Source organism: Cygnus olor, chromosome 4 (genome assembly GCF_009769625.2).
Source record: "Cygnus olor isolate bCygOlo1 chromosome 4, bCygOlo1.pri.v2, whole genome shotgun sequence".
Classification (NCBI taxonomy): Eukaryota; Metazoa; Chordata; class Aves; order Anseriformes; family Anatidae; genus Cygnus; species Cygnus olor.
The window spans coordinates 28,653,785-28,667,555 of NC_049172.1; the positions used below are offsets into that span (position 1 = coordinate 28,653,785).

At 42.1% G+C, this 13,771-nt stretch overlaps 1 protein-coding gene across 3 annotated transcripts; it reads left to right on the forward strand.

Annotated features, from left to right (window-relative positions):
• Positions 1–416: 416 nt before the first annotated feature.
• Positions 417–10,848, forward strand: NPY1R (neuropeptide Y receptor Y1). Of its 3 annotated transcripts, none has more exons than XM_040556265.1 (4): positions 417–609; positions 995–1,240; positions 3,717–4,540; positions 4,662–10,848. In XM_040556265.1, the coding sequence occupies exons 3-4, from the start codon at positions 3,794–3,796 to the stop codon at positions 5,118–5,120; spliced, it is 1,206 nt and encodes a 401-aa protein (XP_040412199.1). In that variant the 5' UTR covers positions 417–609; positions 995–1,240; positions 3,717–3,793; the 3' UTR covers positions 5,121–10,848. The 3 variants fall into 3 exon arrangements, with proteins under 3 accessions (XP_040412199.1, XP_040412200.1, XP_040412201.1); XM_040556266.1 differs by having other exon boundaries at positions 1,040–1,240; XM_040556267.1 differs by lacking the exon at positions 417–609 and having other exon boundaries at positions 687–1,240.
• The last annotated feature ends 2,923 nt before the right edge of the window (positions 10,849–13,771 follow it).

Sequence of the window (13,771 nt, forward strand, 5' to 3'; positions counted from 1 at the left end):
TCAGGGCACTTCTGTTTTACATGAGCTGCAAAATCCTAATACAGCCTGCAGGGGGACGTTTTTCAGGTGCTGTTCAATAAACCTGAGTCGATCTGGGTACCTTTTCTCAGACTTCTGTACTGGCTTCCAAACTCCTTGTTGTTGTTGTTTGTTGTTGTTGTTGGTAGGTTGACTTTTTTTATTTATTTATTTTTAATGCATATTAAAGTAGATCTTCTGCAGAAGTGCCTCTTGTGTGTGAGAGCAATGTATTTCAGGATCATCGAAAGAGCAAATGGCAAATAAAATCATTATTTGCTTTTTATGAAGTTGCCCCATAAGCAGTAAACTTGCCTCCTACAGCTGCTGGTAGTTTGCAGAGCTATTCAAGCCAGCTGCATATAAAAGTCTGGTTGATGGAAACTGGAGTTTGCAAAAGCAGCAGCAGAGCTGGCCAAGGCAGCAGCTGCTGACTTTCCAGCTCTGCATCCACCAAGGAGCTTTGCTCCCTGCTGGCAGGGGCCCATTTTCCTCCCAGCCCCATGGGATATCCCCCTGCTGTGTACGAACCCCATGGCTGGGACAAATGGCCCTGCAAAAGGTCCAGGGTAACTGCTGTATTTTCATGAGGTTTGAAAATTTATTGACATTAGGTTTTAAAAGAGTTTTGTATTGCTCCTAACTGGAAAAAAAAAAAAGCAATGGTGGCAGCTTGACAGTTCTCATCAATCCATACATCTCCTTTAGTGAAAAATGCAGACCAGGAGGTGGCTGTGCTGGTTTAAAAACTTTGTAAAGTTGCTCTTCGGACCTGAAGCCGCCTCCTAGCTCCCTTTCCCCAAAAAGCTTCCCGTTCCGTCCTAGCTTTGGCCACGAGGTGGCAATAACTTGCAAACAAAACGCTGAAACCGCCAGGCAGCAACTGGAAACTGTCTCCTTCCCTGAGCTTTTCGCTGAGCTCTTCCCCCTCCTCCTTTGTTTCAATATTTAATTGCATTTATTTCGGAATTACTAGGCAACCCACCCCCAGATGTGTAATTTAAAGGTGATGTGCTTGCAGTGAGATTTCCAGGATCCGCTCAGCAGAGCACCATCCATCATGTGATGCTGGGATAAGGTGGAGTTCGGCTTTAAGGGGGAGTCTCCAGCCTTCCTCACCCAGCTTTGGGATCTCAGCTGGAGGAATACCAGAGGATCCTTTCCCTCTCCCTGCTCCTCAGCCAGCCCCCGAGAAGACCAAAGGCAGGCAGAGAGCTGCAAGGTGAGTTTCCCCTGGGGTTGCTCCTGGTGCCGGATCGGGCTGGTGGTGCTGGCTCCGCTAGGTGCAGGTGACAAAGTGCCAGGTGGGACCTGGCCAGGTGGACCATGGGCTTGGGCTGACAGCATTTAGTCCTTCCTTTCAAAGAGCTCCAGGAGTTTTTGCAGTCTGCTGCCGGTCAACTCACACCACCTTATTTTACCCTTTCCATCTGTCGGTGCCAAACTTTTGACTAAAATCCTTCAGGAGAGTCAGAGGGGTGTGTGGGGTGGGGGAGACTGTGCAGCCACCCGGAGGGGGCTGCAGAGCTGTGGGCTCCCCCTGGCCTGTGCCAGCAGCTGGGATGGGGAGGAAAGTCCCTGCTGGTCGGGGAGCCAGCGAGGTGGGGGACAGGGGACAGGACAGCGGGCCAGGAGAGGAGACTTCACCCCTCCTGCTGTCTGGTCCCTTTGGGAGAGGTGGGCAGGGAGGGAGGGAGGACTCCTTGCCATCGGGGCTGTGTTTCTGAGCTGGTTCCCAGCTGTGGTCCTAGGCTGGGTCTGTGTTGTGGGGAGAGGCAAGGCAAGGAGCAGAGGCATTTTCTGGTTCTGAATTTGTTATTTAATAAATAAGCGAGAGTAGACCTTGGCTAAGGAAAACTAAAAACAAGAGCCTGGAACCAAGGCCTGCCCCTGTGCTGAGTGCAATGAGGTCCCAGCTGGTGAGAAAATCTGGCCAGTTCTCTCCTTGCAGGACATGGTCCCTCACCCATCCTGCTTCTGCCATTGTCCCATCGTGTCCCAGGCTGGACCATCCACCTTGTGCAGTACAAGCAACAGGGAAATTATTAAATCCAGATGTTGATTTTCAGGCTGGGGTAAAATCATACCTGTTGGAAATTAAGGAGTCCTGACTCCACATCACTTGCATGCTTGTCCTTCGGGTAGAGCACCTTCCTCAGGCTCTGGCTGAAGCAGTGCTTCAGGAAGCCCTGTGGGAGGCTTTTTCTTTATTGGGCCCTCAAGCAGACTATGTGGGACAGGGAGACCTGGTAAATTTAGTTAGCAGAGGCATCAGGTCTGAGAAACAATGCTCAGGTACGTGCCTAGCTAGCTTGAAAATCAGAGTAACCAAACCTCAGGCGGAGATGCCGTTCCTCTGAAGCTGCTGATGTTAACTCTTGTCAGTAAGATGTCACTTGGAGGCAGGCTGCGTTGCCTGTCACTGTTCCACGTAGCCATGTGGTGATTAGAGACAGCCTGCAAAGCTGTCTGAGGTGAGCCCGGGGCACCGGTGACAAGACATCACGGTGGCAGGGTCATCTTTTTGCTGATCCTCATGAGGAGCTGGAGCTGCAAGCCCAGCACGGGGCTGGCTGAAACGATGTCTGCCACCAGGAACAGGCAGAGGGGACTTAGATGGCACTGGGATTTATACCAAATATCATTTAGGACCAAAACACACCCGTTCTGGGTAACTTTTAATGAAGTACAGTTCAGTGCGCTATGTTTTTGCAGCTTCTGTGACAAGTGCCATATGGAGCTGGGTTTAGAACCCACTTGTGTGAATTTTAAGTGGCATCACTTTCATTTCGTTACTATAACCTTGGGTTACATGAGCAACAAATTTAGCTCATGGGGAAGGGGGCAGAGGGAAACTTCCAGATTCAGAGTGGCTGCTGTTAACAGTGAGTTGGAGTAGAGGTGTGTAAGGTTATTCAATTTTGTTTTTTTCTCCTGAACACATATACCCAAGTTTCTCTGATTTTAATATTAGAGGCCTTGCAAAGGGATGCTTATTTAGCCATGCCTATTTATATTGCACGGGTGTGTGCTCTGCAGTGCTTATTTTTTGCTGGTTTTTTTTTGTCTTTCATTTTGTATTGTTCTTTCTTCACTGTGCAGTCCTGCTAGCTGAGATTAAGGTATTCAGAGCTCCTGATTTGCCTTTGACTCAGCGCCAGTGCTGCTGTGGGCGCCCGTCCACTCAGCATCAAGTGTATGCATTAGGTAAAAAAGAATGCAGCAGTTTGTGGCGTGATTTTTCTACCCCTCAGGTGTGGTTTTCCACCCTGTTATGCTATGGCTGGGTATAATTGTGCTGAGAGCAGCCGGAGGAAGCAGATCTTCACAGATTAAACTTGTAAGAAGGAGACCTAAAACATCAAACACAGGTTACGCTGCTGTAAGACTGAAGTTGATTCTCACCTTCTTATTTCATGTAACTTGTGCTAGCGAGGCAGTATTGGGAAGGGCTGTGGTCCCGGATGGCAGACTCACATTTTGACTTGCCTCCTTTCTTTCCCTGGCCCGCAGCCCCTGATCCTGCTTTGGACAGGAGGCTGTGACTGCTGCCCTTCTCAGGGATCTCCCCACTCCTCTCCACGGCCCCATGGAGAAGCAGTGCTATGGCGCTCAGGATGGTGGGGGTCACCCTGGGGTTTTGGGGTGCTAGGGCAGCCTGGGTGCCAGGGGGTGACTGGTCCTCCTTCTTCCCCCAGGTCCTGCGAGAGAGATGCAGCACCAAGAGTCTCCTCGCAGGCTGACAGGCACGTTTCAAATGTCGTGAGAGGTTTGGATGAGACCCGTGGCAGCTGGGAATATTATACGGCAGGTTGGGAACAACATGAATGCTTCAGTTCTCGGCTCCCTGGGAAATAGTTCCAGCCACCTGAATTTCTCGGAGAAGAACTCGCAGATCTTACAGTTTGAGGATGAAGATTGCCACGTGCCTTTGGCCATGGTCTTCACCTTGGCCTTGGCTTATGGGACCGTGATAATTCTGGGAGTCTCTGGGAATCTGGCCCTTATTGTCATTATTTTAAAACAAAAGGAAATGCGCAATGTTACTAACATCCTCATTGTCAATCTGTCCTTTTCTGATCTTCTAGTGACCATCATGTGTCTTCCCTTTACCTTTGTGTATACCTTAATGGACCACTGGATTTTTGGGGAGGCCATGTGCAAACTGAACCCTTTCGTGCAATGTGCCTCAATCACCGTCTCGGTCTTTTCTTTAGTCCTCATTGCCATTGAGCGCCACCAGCTTATCATCAACCCCCGAGGCTGGAGGCCGAACAACAGGCATGCCTACATGGGGATTGCTGCCATATGGATTTTAGCCACAGCTTCCTCCTTGCCTTTCCTGATCTACCACGTGCTAACAGACGAACCCTTCAGAAACATAACGTTTGATGAATATAAGGACAAATATGTGTGTTTGGACCTGTTCCCCTTGGACACTGCCCGGCTTTCTTATACCACGACTCTATTGGTGATTCAGTACTTTGGACCGCTTTGTTTTATATTTATTTGCTACTTAAAGGTAAGAGAGAACCCCCTCTGTGACATGTCCTTCTTTTTGTCTGATGTTTGTTTATCCTTGCAAAGATTACAGGTGTAGGTTAAATTATCCCATATGTTTCTCTCTGTTGAATTTCCTGCAGATATACATACGATTAAAAAAAAGGAACAACATGATGGACAAGATGAGAGACAATAAGTACAGATCCTCTGAAACCAAAAGGATCAACATCATGCTGATCTCAATAGTGGTTGCCTTTGCCGTTTGCTGGCTGCCTCTGACCATCTTCAATATCGTGTTTGATTGGAACCATGAAATTCTGCCCGTTGCTACCTGCAGCCACAACCTCTTGTTCCTCATCTGCCACCTCACCGCCATGATCTCCACCTGTGTAAACCCCATCTTCTATGGGTTTCTCAACAAGAACTTCCAGAGGGACCTGCAGTTTTTATTCCACTTTTGCCACTTCCGCTCCCGTGAGGAGGATTATGAAACCATAGCCATGTCCACCATGCACACAGATGTTTCAAAAACCTCTCTAAAGCAGGCAAGCCCAGTCACATTTAAAAAAATAAATAGCGATGATGATGACAAAATATAAAGAAGTCATAATAATTCTACACCAAACCTCTGAAAGCGTGATCGCAGGTGAAATGTGTCCAAGGACAAGCACAATTATGTAACAAGTGCAAAATGGATAATGCTTTTCTTCTTTTTCCAAGGAACTGGGATTGTTGTCACTCTGAAATTATACGCTGTGCATTTTTGCCCCCTTTGCTGCTTTAATGTTCGCAGCAGTTATATCTGAATCTTATTATAAGATGTAGTTGGACCTGCTACTACCTATGGTTTTCGTCAGCTGTCTTTTGTTCTGTTTTCTTTGTACAGTTATGCACTTTAGCTCAAAGATACATTTATTGATTTTTTGTTTTTTCAAATAAGTAGTTTTTGGGAGTGTCCATCTAAGACCATTAGAAATTATAAAATTATATGAGCCACAGGGAGACTGTCACTACAGAGGACACCCATCCCAGCTTGAAATTAGGACATTTTGATCTGAAGAGTTGTTCTTTTATTTAATTTTTTTTTTTAATCTGGCTTTTGATCAATGCTAAAATCCTGTAAAATCAGTAGAGGCACACAGAAAATGATTCTGAGAAACCTGTAGAATATGGTAAATGGGCACATGCATTTGTCTCATTCACAGGGGCAATTTGGGCTGTAATCACTTAGGTTCAAAGACAGGATTAGGAGAGAAATTCTGTTCTCATTTACAAGAATAAAAACCTAGAGTAACTCTACAGAGCACAATGGGATAATTCTGATTTTCACCACAGCAAATGAAAGCACAAATGAATCTTTAATCCCGAATGATTATAGCTGACTTTAATAATGTGGGCTTATTAATTTAAAAAATAAAGAAAACAACACAACAACAAAAAAGCCAACTGCATTTTCATCTGCCATCACCAGAAGGCTGGGATGAAATTTCCTGTCAGTCCCAAGCTTATGAACCATGAAAGTCTCCTTATGTCCTGTATATGTCAGAAATCTGAAGGGAGATGGGAATGTTTGCTTTCTGTACAAGGTGCAATTCCATCCTCGCAGGTGATATTAAAAATCCAGGATTAAAAAAAAATAAAAATGCTCTAGCTACCTGAATCTTTTCATAATAATTAGTGCTGATCTATATAAATTATGTATAGCCTCATAATGTTCTGTGTTCAGATGCAACGTTATAAACCTGGATTGTCTCCAAGATGATGGATGGCTTAATCAAAATCTGCAAAATTTAAAAGGAGGACATAGCGTGGTTGCAATCGGTATGTTTAGTTTCCGAACTCACAGTTTCCACAGTTGACTGAAGTGCAGAAATATTTGCCAGATATACACAATAGAGCTCTGTGTGTTATTGTTTAAAATATATAACCTCTAATTACACAAAATATATGTGACTAGATCCCCAGCTGAGGGAAACCTGCATAACTTGACTTCTGTACATGAAACTATAACAATTTCAGTCAGCTGAGGTTCTGCATCATACAGTGCACTTTGCAATATAATCAATGCCTTTTTGAATAATCAGCTTTTTAAAATACAATTTAGTCCCTATTTTTATTCAGCAAGGTCGCTTTAAACCATTCTGGCAGAGAAGAGGGTCTTTAAAATGGATATAAATGTAAATGTAGCATAAATGGGAATCAGATCTGATATGTCTCTGAACAAAAAGATCCTGGGATGTGATGGTGAATTTAATATGTTCTAAATTTGACATGGATAAATGCCTAAGAAATGAAAATTATTTGGTTTGCCAGTATTTAAAAGTCAAAAACTGTGCCTTGTGCAGTCTTATAAATAGTGTAGAATATTAAAGTAGCAATGTGTTCTTGTGTATTATAATTCCATGTATTTCTTTACTGACAGATAATTTAATTAAAAAAGGAGGCTTCTGTAGTTGAGAACAGAGAGGGAATGTATAAAATGAATTATAAGACAGAACTTTCCTTCAGAGCTTTGCCCTTTTGTATTTTATGAGATTTCCCTTTTCTATGTGGTTCTCTGTGGAGTGTGTTGCTAATAATTTGACAAGAGGCTCCTGAAATTATTCCCCTGTCATTTTATAGTCATTTTCTTATGCAAAGGGGTGTGTATTCTCACAAAGAGATACAAAGCAGAAACCCAGCTATGTGTTTCTATTAAGAACGTCACAGTAGGTTTTTCTTATTGGGGAAAAAAAATAAATCACCATGCATTTTTTTATAATTGTTATTCTGGGGCTGGGGTGGGGGGTGGGGGGGGGTAGAGAATCACTTTCTTCCAAACCAGTGGGAGAAGACAACAGAATAATTTGAGAAAGTTACCAGCTAGTTGGTTGGAAATGTTTGATCAGGCTGAAGAAGATATTTATATAGGGTAGGTATTGATGTGATTTTGGAGCGGTGGTGCACAGAGACCTAGAAGTGGTGTGTCCTGAGATTCACAGGCCTGCAGCGGGACAGCTGCACAGTTACTCCTATGTCCATCTTCCTCCTGCTTGAGGTACAGTCTCAAATCATAGCTCCTGTCTGATGCTATCTCATATTATCTCCTGAGAGCGTGTTAGGTTTTTTTAACTTTCCAGTGCCTCATAAACAAGCTGAGACTGTGCCAGCATGTGCAAGTTCAAGCATGCCTTTGGCTGGTTCCTGCTCAGCTCAGAAGCCATTTTTCAGCTGCACTGCTGTCCTAGGATCAGGCCTCTTTTCCATGCTTCCTCACGGCCCCACAAGAAGCACTCTGCCTTCCCAAGGCGCTGTGAAGGACGCAGTCTGTGCATGGTCACCTGAATAGCACAGGCCGTGGGCACTGTGCAGACAGTCTCAGCAGGAAAAGGCATTTGCAGAATTTCAGAAGCAAAGTCATCACTATTCAGAAGAAGTTTTTATGAGGACAAAGATAAAAGTAGTCTCTCTGAGGTGCTGACCTGACATCTGCAGGGTGTAGATGACATCTACTGAGAGCAGTATTTTTGTCTTTGGTTGTATGACGACACCGGAGTCCTCAAAAGCCACTGGAGACTTTCTCCTACTGACACCTGGCTACAACACGAATCCTCTTTTTCACTTGCAGATCCCCAGCATGGCTTCTCATCCTCTGTATGTTAAATTTTGTTATAGGGTGAGCTGTTGGGTTTCACGTTTCTCAGTCATTATGGTTTGATATTTTTTCCTTCCATGTGCTGTTTTGTCAAACTCTCCACACTTCAGCGCATACTGAGTCCTGCCCCAAAACCTGAAGATTTCTCTTTTTCTTTCAGACTGGTAGAAAAATTTTACTGACAGAAAAACATAATGGTGAGGGATCTATAATGTATCTCACTATTTGTGTGCAATACATTTCATGGCAAATCTAAAGCCTTAAACGACAAATGTAACTGTTTAATAAACATTAATATCTGCTTCATTTGCCTGTTATTTTATCATCTCACACTTCCCTTTTATCTGCCACAGACATTTGAGTCTTCAGCATAATCATAACACACCAGCATTGTGTATGTCATTCCTAATAAACACCGCTGTATTCCCATATTCCCTTTTTTCCAATGTATCTCTTGTGCATGTCATTGTCACTCTGTACAGTAATCCACAACTTTCACATCTTCAGTTAGAAAAAAAAAAAGGATAACAATAGGAAGAGGTGAATAATTGACATTAATATCTGCTTTTGGTGGGCTAGGAAAAAGATGGATGTGAAAAATCAGTCCCTCTTTTTTCTTTCTTTTTTTTTTTTTTTTTCATTTTTCTCCCACCTCTTTTAAAAATCAGTTCTAAACCAAGAAAAGGAATTAATGTGACTGTACCCTCAGGTCACTTGAGCTGATTCTGACTGCATTTCATCTCTGATGAAGGTGTGGAGGGCTAAGGGTTCATATCTCCTGACTCTGCTGTCTTGCAATACTGTACCAGCTATTATTAATGTTTCTTTATGGCAAAATTTGATACTGATTTATACTCAGACTGCAAATCAGCATACATTTAAATCCATCTCTGTTCATCCAATTCTGATTCTGGCTTTAGGTGAATGTGAGATCAATGAAACTGGAGAATCTGCTTAAAGGTAATCATTTGCCTAAGCACCCTACTGAATAACAGTGAACTGTTGGCATTCACATTTTTTTTTGGATTTCAGATTATTACAGAAATAAATTAGTGGCATATGGTTTTTCTTGGCAATTTTTCTATTCTCACCCTCTCTGTAGTCCAGTGCCTGACAATACTTCAGTTTAAGGCTTTGGTTCAACTCTATTCCTAGATTCTTGGTTAAAATAATTTAACCTAGCCAATACATAGAGAAGGAAGACATTAAGGAAATTGTATTTTTCTGTTTTTATTTTTAAAGCATAAATTACGGTAGGAAAAGTGAACTTAAATAATGCTTCTGTCTGCAACAGGTTTAATTAGTTCAGTTGCAGAGAAAGGGTGGAGAAATAATAACAATAACTAAACAATAAGTTTTGCTGACAAACTTACTGTCTCAGTTGAAGGATGTATACATCTCCAGGCTCTACCATGTTGTCTTAATTCCTGTGTTATTTAAAATGTGGTATTTGCCTCCCTGAGGCAATGTTGATGTGAAAATAAATTATTTTCTTCTATCCATGTTTTGGAGAATATGAAATGTTTGAGGATTACATGTAAAAGAGAGAAAGCGTATGACCAGCTTTAGTATCTTATACTTGAATTTGCCTGTGGCGCAAAATAACTCTTATACAGTATTTCTGCCCATGCTAAACAGTGCTAATGGTCTAATTGAAGGTGATATTTTTAAGATTAAGGAGAGCATTCACAAAGACTAGCTTTAGCTGGAGGATGGTAGTTTTCCTAACCTCCTTCGGTGACAACTCAAGGGCACACACATCTGCTCTACCACCGGTGCTATGCAGCTACCAAAATGTCTTTCTCTCTGTTACCTATACAGACAGCTGAGGGAGAGACAGCTTCCAGGGCCAACCTGGGTCTAGTGAATATTGCCTCCCTTCCTCCATGCTCCATGGTATTCCTCGTGCCAGTTCATACCTTACACCCTTATAAGGTGCTTTCTGAGGAAGTCCCAGGAATTTGTGCTCTGGTTTCATAAAGTGCCCAAGTATATGGTAAAATTCAACTCAGTTCAGGACATTGCTTCAAGCATGAACTAAGTTTAAAACATTTTCTTCCACTAAAATCCTCTTTTTAGCAAGTTTCTGGTAGGCAAGTTTCTCAGAATTTGTACTCCATATAAGTCCATAATTCGCAAAGCCTGTGTAGGTTGGAGTTATGTCCATATAGGATATCCTGCTCATTACAGCAAAGCTGACAGCACTGAGCACTGTCTCATGTTTCCCAAAGATCTGGGTTGATGATCTTGTTTCGTAACATAGATTAGGCTTTGTCACAAGAAACTTGCACCAGAGGCAGAGGTTTTTGAGAAAACTGCACGAGGGAGGCTCCCACAGTTAAATAACTTGCCAAAAATTACACTAACTTTCAGATATACAAGGAAATAGTTTAGAAAAGAGTAAAAAACACACAGGTCTAGATGAAGCCTTGATGCATTTTCTCAGATATATACAAAAAAAGATTCAGAGGCAGACTCAAACATATATTTATATTCAGTTAATAGATTGATATGTAAATGCTTTTAAGGCAAAGTAGTAGGCAAAAGATCATGTAAGATTAATAGGTTCTCCACCTCTGTCTACAAAAAAAGGGATATGGAGCTTTACAAATGAGTCTGAAAATGTATTTTAAGATTCTTCATCTTAGATTGATCTAGATCATTTTTTTTTAGATGAAGGAAACAAAATGTTTTTGGCACAATCAAAAAAGAACAGCTTTTCATCGCACCCACCCACAGCACATGGGTCCATTTTCCTTCACTTCTGCACAAAATGGAGAACATTTGTTTATGGCAGGAGAAGTAACCTGATCAAAGCTCTCCTTGTCTTTCTTGGTTTATGTTCATACTGATACTGTGCTGCTGTTTTTCACTCTGCAATCTTCTTTTTTTTTTTTTTTCCCCACAAGCTATGTCATTTTTATTATGCTATTTATATTGTTTCTTAATAAAAGCTCTCTGTGAAAAGATGTTCTTGCAAGATCCTACTCTATGTGTGCTTGAGCATATGGGTGAAAGGCTATACAGGATTTGCAGAAATGTGACTGGCAATGTGATGATGTTTCAGGGGGTGGAAAAGTAGAAAATGAATTTGTTGCATGCTGTTATTCACCCTTTTTTTTTTTTTTTTAAGGGAGGGGAGGGGGCTGCAGTTTTTAATTCACATAATTTAAATGCCAGCTAAGTCCATGTATCTAGTGTTCCTGGTTGGTGACCAGCCTCTAGAGACAGCTAGTTACTAGGAAACACCGGGTAACGTAACTTGTCTCCTTACTTACGGCCTTCACAATTGCCTACAAGCTACTCATTGTCTGTAATGTATTTGGATATATAAGCAAGAGTGTTCACTTCCTTTTCTTTAAGACTAGTAAATGTTGTACATTTAATAGATTTAATAGATAAGACTGGAATATCTTTTCTGATTTTTTTTGCCCCATTATTATTATGACTGCAATGTTGGAGTCTCTTCACTTGCGTCTTGATTTATTACGATCTTGGGCACAGGGGTGGTCAGGTTGGCACAGTTACAATGTTCATGTGCTTGTAATTAGGCAGGTGCTAAAATAAGAGCCTTAAAGCCTGACTTGCAGCACTGCAAGGTTAATGGAAAACCTCCTGTTGACTTTAGCAAGCAAGATTCAGGTAAGGTCCTTGTTTCAAGTGACACTGAGGAACAGAAAATGTCTGAACGTCTATTTCCTAGAGAGGGCAGCAGGCCATAAAAAAGTGGACTAAGCAGGGACACGATGCCATGAGCTGCCATGTAATTCTGAGGGATACATCAAAAAGTCACCTTTAGCTGGTACTTGTGGTAAGGTTATCCCCTTAGATTCTGTAAGTTTTGCTGTGGTGCATTTGCTTGACATAGTTACAAGTTGAATATCTCTGCCAAGCTGTCTGGCTTGCTGATTTACAACAATTTCCTTCTCAGAAAATTGAAGAGGGCACTAGCAACTCTGAATGTAGTTTTGGTTCTCAGCAAGTATACATACTTAACAGATTTTTCACTGCTACAATTGTGTTTTTTTGTTTATTATTATTATTACTGCTGCTTTTTTCACTTTGTCAGAAAAGATCACCACCACCTGTACGGCATAGCTGACACTTAAAATTCACTCCAGGTGGTAAAGCATCTCAGCCTGCAGCAGGGACTGAGGATGTAGCTGGTCATGGTGTTCCCGCAGCAAAAAACATCAGAAATCATGAACAAAAACACTGCAAAATGTTGCTTACAAGAGGTTATCTTCAGACTTAGGTAAGGACACCTTTAAAACATCATAGAGAAACTTGAATTCAAGTACTAATGTTTTTGCAGTAGAAATAAGGCATTCAAATGACTCAGTGACTTTGTGAAAATACAGAGCCCGAGCCTAGTCTCACTATATTAGACCAGTGGTGCAGTACCACCTCTGACAGTGTTGAGAAGATTATGGTGTAGATGAGGTATATAAATGAGATCAGTCTGTGAAGGTTGTCAGATATTTTTAGGTCTATAAATCTTATATTACCTAGGGTAAGGATAGGATCATGAATATTTAACCCTATTTTTTCTTAATAAAACAATATACGTTGGGTGTCTGTACTCACTTACTTTCAATAGCTTGTGAATTCCTTGGCAATTTTCACTCAGATCTGACAAATTTGTCAAAGGTAACAAGCTGTCTGAGTCTGAAATGGTATTGCATAAGGTGAGTACCTGTTCTTTTAAGAAATTTGTTCTTTTAAGCAGGACAAGCATATTATTTCTGTTGTTGTGGGAAGCATTACATACTACACAGTAAAATATGTGTATATATAGTATCACTTAAAATAGAATTTTAAAAAGCTGACTTTAGGCAATTTGTAGATATTCTTTAAAAAGCCCTAAACCATTAGCATTTCTTATATTCAGGGCATATTTCTGTGGTTTGGGAGGAAGAAACCAAGTTGTGTTGGTTGTGCAGCTGGTGTCAGCGGCAGGATTTTGTCTCCTGTGGCCATGGGACCCTGGCTGAGCACCAACATCTGCTTGGGAGAGATGGGATTAAGTGGAGCAAAAGTCTCTCTGCTATCAGGATGGCTGACCTGGTAAGAAGGGCTTTCAGTTAGGAGTGATGTGGGATGGAGGGAATCACAGGAAATGGTCTGGAGTGATTTGAATGAAGGGAAAGATAAAATGAACAAAACAGTTGCACCGTTATGTGGAAAAGCCCTGGATCCGTTCTGGGAAATCAGCATGGGTGGGTGTCTCTCTGAAGTGCCCACACACTGATGTGTGCAGCTTGGGGAATAAACGTGGGTAAGCAGAGATCTACATGCACTTGTTGCTGTCATGTAGGTGTGGTGAGTTGGTTTTTATGACCAGAGTGCTGCAGTGGAGGGATGTGGTCTCTTTAGGAAGAACAGGTTGGGAAGATGAGGTGGGGGAGATATCTTTTATATAAGATAGCAGCTGGAGTGCATGGAGCTCTGCCTGGGGATGGATGATGAGCCAACTGAGAGTTTATGGGTGAGGATTAAAGAGCAAACCAGGGTGTCAGCTATAGGCTGCTTGATCAGGTAAACAGTACATGAGGCCTTCTACAGACAGCTAGGAGCAGTCTCATGTTCACAGGCCCTGATCCTTGTGGTGGACTT

Coding starts and splice junctions, on each gene's coding strand:
- NPY1R (XM_040556265.1), top strand. CDS start 3,794: ATGAGACCCGTGGCAGCTGGGAATATTATACGGCAGGTTGGGAACAAC. Junction 4,541..4,661: donor TATTTATTTGCTACTTAAAG/GTAAGAGAGAAC, acceptor AATTTCCTGCAG/ATATACATACGATTAAAAAA.